Consider the following 6,732-nt stretch of genomic DNA (forward strand, 5'->3'; position numbering starts at 1 on the left):
CTGTAGGGGGTTTTAAACTTAAAACCATCGGGGAAGGGAGTAAACTTAAAGCCCTTTGAAGGGGAGGGTTAAACTCAAAACACTCATAGAATTTTGTGACTGTAGGTAGCTTTAATTTTATATTGAAGATGGGGATTTTAAACTCAACTCCCCCCTCCCTTTTAGCAAGTAATGGTTTAACATTACAATCTCACCTAAAATAAACAAAATTAAAGCAAAAAATCCGTCAAAATTTCGGGAAGAGGTTGACCCTCACCCCACAGACTACGCTTATGATGTAACTACTCTCAGCCATACCTATTTTACGTACTGGATCTTCACGGATCAAAAAAGCTTATCACACAAGTGGTCCCTCGCGGTTAGTATAGGAATACGAAGAAACCCCTCGTTAACTCGGACTCCGGACTCGCTGGGATGGGAGAACCTAGGCGGGTTCAAAGAGCCTTGTCTCACAGCAATGGATCTGGTTAAATGATGGGGGACCTCGGACAGAGGGATCGGTGAAGAGTCGTCTCTCATTCCTAGCCTCAAGTTAAAATCCTTCCCTTTGATCAAGGGTCATAATAGGGCGCAAACATACCCTTAACGGATACTCTCCAAGGTTCCCATTTCATTTTTTCCCCAACCTTTCAGCTTTTATTTATATGTTTGTCTTACAAGGTCTTCAAATTTAGATAGGGCTAAGCGAATTTAAAATATATATTTAGAACCACTTCTAGTGACCATAAATTATCAGTTTATCTTTGGAGAAGTAGCTTCAAACTTATCAGCTGGTCAATAGATCTAGACATAATTCTGAACAACGGGGATATATTTTGTTTAACAATACAGTTGCCAGTCATTTCGATAGAAGAGATACCACACACAAGACAACATTGGCCTAGATCTTTCTATTGAACCCATAGCAGGTTTGTAATCTATTCACATAAACTAAACTTAAATTTAACTGTAAAATATAAATAGAAAAAAAGAGAAAAGAAAATGTGTTATACTGTACTATGTAATGCCGTTCAACCATTATCCGTGTGATAACATCATTTCTCTTCTATAACAACTCAAATCTGGGTATTTCTTTAAAAAAAAACACTGTCCAGGACCACACATTAGTTTTGCAGCAAGAGGAATTTAGGACACCAATCGTGAGTACACTTCGTTCTGTTATACAAACTAATAACCAATACAAACATACACTTACAATATCTTCTGCTAGAGTATAAATTTAAAACCATTTTCTAAATAGTTTCATGTAAAACCATATCGCTAGTTGAGGCTGTGTTATTTATGACCAGCCTATACTTTATGGTGTGTGTTTATAATATGCACGCGAACCATGACCTCTTTTTCTGTGTGCAGCACACATTCACGCAAGCACACATTCACGCAAGCACACATTCCAACAAAACACCGCAGAGACGGCCGAACTACACACCACTGGAGTTTAAATAATTATCTATCTATCTATCTATCTATCTATCTATCTATCTATCTATCTATCTATCTATCTATCTATCTATCTATCTATCTATCTCGATCTATCTATCTATCTATCTATCTATCTATCTATCGATCGATCTATATATCGATCTAATCAATCTATCTGTCTGTCAGTCTATCTACCAATCAATTAACCCATCCATCCATCAATCAATGGAATAGAACTTTTACATTTTTTAAAAAAAGAAAATCAGTACAAATGCATAGATCAATTTGTCTGTCTGTCTATTAACCATCAATTAATCCATCCATAAATCGATTGAATTGAGCCTTTACGTTTTTTTTTTAAAGAAAATCGATGTATCAGATGCAGAGGCGTGCATAGCAATTTGCGAGTGGTGCTGTCCGCACGAGGCATCCGTTGGTGAGGGGCATTGTCAGGACTGAGTTCTGGTCAGCCTGGGTCTCCTGTTTACTGTAGAGGAGAAGGGGGGCAATTCAGGTGGTTGATTTCAAAACTGTTATTGTTTTGGGTTGTTTTTATTTGGTGAGATGTTTTGTTGAACAATGTAACTCATGATAAGGCAGTGTGTTTTTGTTCCTAGTCCAGGACAGTTGGACTTTTTGGATATATATAGTCTAAGTGTAGACTCTAACTATTTTTCGGTATTATAGTGAAAATAATGTAATTAAACATGTTATATGTCGGTAAAGTGGCATTCTGAATCTTATTTTGTCATTGTATGTGTCATTATGGTATTGTCCAGGACTTGGGTACATTTAGCATGACACATACATATATTAGTGGAAGAAGGTCTTGACATTTTGGGGGCCTGTCCAAAACAACTACATGCGATGGCTGCATCAATCTCCAGTGAAGTATCTGCTGTATCCAGACAGCATATATCTCTCAGTACTGCAACCTGAAGTATCTACTGCACCCAGGCAACGCATATCTCTTAGTACTGCAACCTGAAGTATCTACTGCACCCAGACAACGCATATCTCTGAGTACAGTAACCTGAAGTATCTGCTGTATCCAGACAGCATATATCTCTGAGTACTGTAACCTGAAGTATCTACTGCACCCAGACAACGCATATCTCTGAGTACAGTAACCTGAAGTATCTGCTGCACCCAGACAACGCATCAAAGTTTGACCCTGTATGTATAGGGCCCTGTTTGTTGGCATGTGAGTAAAAGTGAAAAGATGAAGCCACGTCAACTAGATTTATCGGCCTTAGGCAGATTACCATATAGACAGTCCGTGATGTCAAAATCTGACACTATATCAAGTACAAACAAGGTTATAAAGACAGTTTGTGTTTCAAACTCAAAATCAGCCCCCGAAGTGGTCCACCCAGGCAGGTAAAAAAGCAGATTTCAATATTTTCAGAAAAAAACATCAGAATGAATTCTATCAAAGACTAATGACAGAGAAGAATGGAGAAAGAAGGTTGACAGATCTTGTGTGGTGCCCTAGCAGACCAAAGGATAGGTGAAAGTGAATGTGAAATTATATGTGAACCTGGCCTAACTGATGTATTATGATGAATATCTAATTGACCTAATTGATATGTAAAGGGTCAATCTCTTATTCAAAGCCTCAAGAAAATTAACAACATTTACGTAAAAAAAATTCCTTTAGTTAAGTGTTCTATATATTTGTATATGTACTACAGTTCACGCGATAATATGAAAGACTACTTATTAATTGTTGTTTTAAATTATGTCCAACTTATCTACATACTAAATAGATGTTTTCTCTTTAAAAAAAAGTAAACATTTTTGAGTAAATGTAGTATTTAGTAGAACGGAAATTACATAACTTAACAGTAAGAATATATAAAATTTATTTTTTTGGACAAAAAATCTAAAACCATTTCCGTAAATGTGTTAAAATGTGGTGGATGCCTGTTTCCCTACTAAAGAGCATACAGTGTTTGTTACCATTAATAGTGAATAGTTGTAAAAGTGGTGTATTTTATAAAAAAAACTGCTTGCATAAGTGATTTAAAAAATTAGATTTTTTGCTCTCAGAAAAGAAAAAAGTAGCCGTTGCATCAGAACTTTGAATGGTCTAAAATATTATGATGTCGGATTTTTACTGTCTTTGCTAGTTTAAGAGATCTAAACAGGACGGACGGACAGACATTCCACACAAAATAGCGTCTTTTCCCTTTTCGGGGGCCGCTAAAAATATGCTCGATGTTTTTTTAAGGGCATCAAAGGGAACTTTCGCACTAGGCATCACCCCCACCCCCTTTTAGGTAGGCCACTGATCATATAGACCTATTAAATATTGGTGTTATGATATTAAAAGCAAAAGTGATTTCTTTTTACTTACAGTCACCGAAAGAGAAATAAATGAACATGTCCAAAGATTTCAAAGATAAAGTGGTTGTTATTACCGGTGCCAGCTCCGGCATCGGAGAGTGCACCGCCATCTTGTTTGCTCAGCACGGCGCTAATGTTGTTCTGTGTGGGAGAGATGAACGAAGACTGTCGTCTGCTTTGCAAAAGTGTCTAGAAAAAAGTGGCGGGAACTCTGACAAGTAAGCCTTTTTTTCAAGAAAGAGAATTTGACTATTTAAGTTTCCTCTACTTATAAATAGAATATTTTTCTACCAAATAGACATTCAACTAAGGAAGAGTAAAGCGATTCCCGAGTTGTGTTTATTAAGCACCTAAAGGCAGCACGGAAACCTTCTCCCAGGTACCTCTTCCATCTAAAAAATAATACTGGACCAGATCGCACTATGCATTCTATTGCAAGGAAGACGCAATTTTAATACAATTTTTTTTTTTAAAAGTCTCCAATAGAGTTGGTCTTTGGGAGAAATGCATTTTCCGATTTTAAAATTACTTTTAAAAAAGTTCTTACCGCTGCCTCCCCAATTATAGAGAAAAAAAAACGAATGTAGTTTTTTTTATTAAAAGATGCACGTTATCCCGTAGATGTAACATTAAGACTATAATCTCTCGAAATCTTGAAAGTTTGTTTCCCTAAACTAATTATACACACTGTATGCACTTCAATAGGAACCTCTTTTTAAAACCAAATGTCATCGTTAGTCAATATAAATCCGAAACTTTCGTAATGCGGGTATAGCCAAGTGTTGAGTAAGTCCGAACCGAAAGCTCTATATATGTTTTATTTTTCGTCACAATAATTATGATTTGCATTTTGATCCATTAACTTGAATCTTGTTTTGTCTTTGAGTGTGTGTATTAAAAAAAAATTCCTTTTCTTTGTACAGGTTTTTAATTATACAAGGAGATCTGAGTGATGCAAGTGTCAGACAAAAGATTATTCAGCAAACCGTGGATAAGTTTGGCCGCTTAGATATACTGGTACCCAATGCAGGCATCATACTGGAAGAATCCAGCATCGCACGGGCCACGGAGGACGCCTTTGATCAGATCATGAATGTAAATGTGAAAGCCGTGTTTTTCTTGATTAAAGAAGCGATTCCCCACCTGGAGAAAACAAAAGGCTGCATTGTGAATGTCTCGTCCACAGGCAGCACACTGGTCTATCCTGACGAGATCATTTACAGCATGTCTAAGGCAGCCGTAGATCACATGACTAGAACATTTGCTCTGGGTCTGGCCCCGAAAGGTAAACAACCTTCCGTAGCAATCACTGCATTAATCAGTAAACGCATTTAGCGGTTTTAATAGTTACAGTTGCAGAATGAATGCATGTTGCAAGCGTTTTTGTTAGCCTGCTTCATACAGTAAATACAGTCATGTTGTGTTTACATTTCATTGACTTCGAGTCCAAAGACTAAGGGTGAGTGCTTTTGAGTGAGAGGGCACCGTTCTCCATTAAGCTCGCCTTGGACACGCGGTCATCTCCCATAGAGTAAAGGTTTCGGCGCAGCTATCGAACACTGTCCACACAGGCGGCAACTGTTCTACGTTTATTTGTAAGGCAGATATAGATTTTCCTAAAATAGTTTTAAGGAATTTAATTGTGAGAACACAAAATCTTTAAAATCTAGTTTGTTTACCCAACGTAGGGGACAATGTATTCACTTTATTGCCGTTATTATTTTTTTTTTGGTTAAATTTAACTGCCTAGTATTTAATGTGTGCGCTCTTACAACTTCCAGGGATTCGAGTGAATGCTATCAACCCCACACTTGTCAAGACCAATGTCTACAGGAGCTACAACGCAGAGGGCGTGGCGACGTTTATGGAGGACTACGGGCGCCTGCACCCTCTGCACGGCAGGAACAGCACCTGCGAGGAGCAAGCCAACGTCATCTTGTTCCTGGCCAGCTCTGACGCAAACTTTGTAACCGGGGAATGTATCAAAGTGGATGGAGGTATCACACTCAGAGGAGCGTCCAACTGAGACAGAGCTTGTTAACCCTTTAAGATTTGAGGACCACCGATGACACAGTCTGTGTTGAATCTCCACTAAACACAGAGTCGTTGTCTATTTGTGTAGTGACCATACGGTCTTATATATTCTACATATGCAGAATTGATACCATAGCTAGCACTGTGAGTTCTGTCTTTAAGTCTATAACATTGAAGATAACTTGAAAACTTATAGTCAGATTTCTTATTGAAACTATTAAAACTCATTGTTTTCATATGAAAAGCATAGCATTTGTTATAATCTAGATCTAGACTTAGATCAAGACTTAGATCTAGAAATAGACTTAGATCTAACTCTAAATCTAGACTTATTAGATCTATTTCTAGACATAAGCTTAGATCTTGAGTCTAGATTTAGATCTAAAACTATGTCTAGTTTGTATGACAATGCCAATGGAGATGTTAATTTTTATTTGCAAGGGGAAAGTCTTGTAGTCATTTGTACACAATTGTAGCTTAACGTAGGTCAAGTATTATTTTTTTTCGTGTTGCCAATTTATCCAATATTGTTAGAAGAATAAATCTTTTTTAGTTTCTCTTTATTACATGTAACATGTTATTAATTTTGAATGTATGGATAAGGTTAATAATTCTTATTTAAAAAAAAAATATAAGTGTACGCTAAATGAATATATGGAGATACTGTGGCTGAGGGGTAAAGCACTTGGAACCAGAAGTCCCGTGTTCGAATCCTGGTGAAGACTCTATGAAGACCACTTCGGGGGCCGATTTTGAGTTTTTGTTTCACACAAACTGTCTTTGTAACCTTGTTTGTTCACACTATGGTCTTAGTGCTGTTTGTTAGAATCGTATTTTTAAAATTAAACATTCTTATAAGAACTCATTTGTAATCTACTATATATGTGCAAAAGTTACAGACTGATAGAAAGTCGTCAAATGATTTGC

At 37.0% G+C, this 6,732-nt stretch overlaps 1 protein-coding gene across 2 annotated transcripts; it reads left to right on the forward strand.

The window, feature by feature from the left end:
* The first annotated feature begins 745 nt into the window (after window positions 1–745).
* On the forward strand, window positions 746–6,368 carry LOC106078051 (3-oxoacyl-[acyl-carrier-protein] reductase FabG-like). 2 transcript variants are annotated; one of them, XM_013238793.2, is made up of 4 exons: window positions 746–908; window positions 3,784–3,989; window positions 4,695–5,056; window positions 5,553–6,368. In XM_013238793.2, the coding sequence occupies exons 2-4, from the start codon at window positions 3,802–3,804 to the stop codon at window positions 5,795–5,797; spliced, it is 795 nt and encodes a 264-aa protein (XP_013094247.2). In that variant the 5' UTR covers window positions 746–908; window positions 3,784–3,801; the 3' UTR covers window positions 5,798–6,368. The 2 variants fall into 2 exon arrangements, with proteins under 2 accessions (XP_013094247.2, XP_013094248.2); XM_013238794.2 differs by lacking the exon at window positions 746–908 and adding an exon at window positions 978–1,139.
* The last annotated feature ends 364 nt before the right edge of the window (window positions 6,369–6,732 follow it).

Source organism: Biomphalaria glabrata, chromosome 2, assembly GCF_947242115.1.
Source record: "Biomphalaria glabrata chromosome 2, xgBioGlab47.1, whole genome shotgun sequence".
NCBI lineage: Eukaryota > Metazoa > Mollusca > Gastropoda > Planorbidae > Biomphalaria > Biomphalaria glabrata.

Bases quoted from the DNA above. Each gene is read 5' to 3' on its own strand.
- LOC106078051 (XM_013238793.2), top strand. From the start codon at position 3,802: ATGAACATGTCCAAAGATTTCAAAGATAAAGTGGTTGTTATTACCGGT. The intron at 3,990-4,694 runs GTAAGCCTTTTT...TTCTTTGTACAG, and splicing joins AGTGGCGGGAACTCTGACAA to GTTTTTAATTATACAAGGAG. The intron at 5,057-5,552 runs GTAAACAACCTT...TACAACTTCCAG, and splicing joins TCTGGGTCTGGCCCCGAAAG to GGATTCGAGTGAATGCTATC.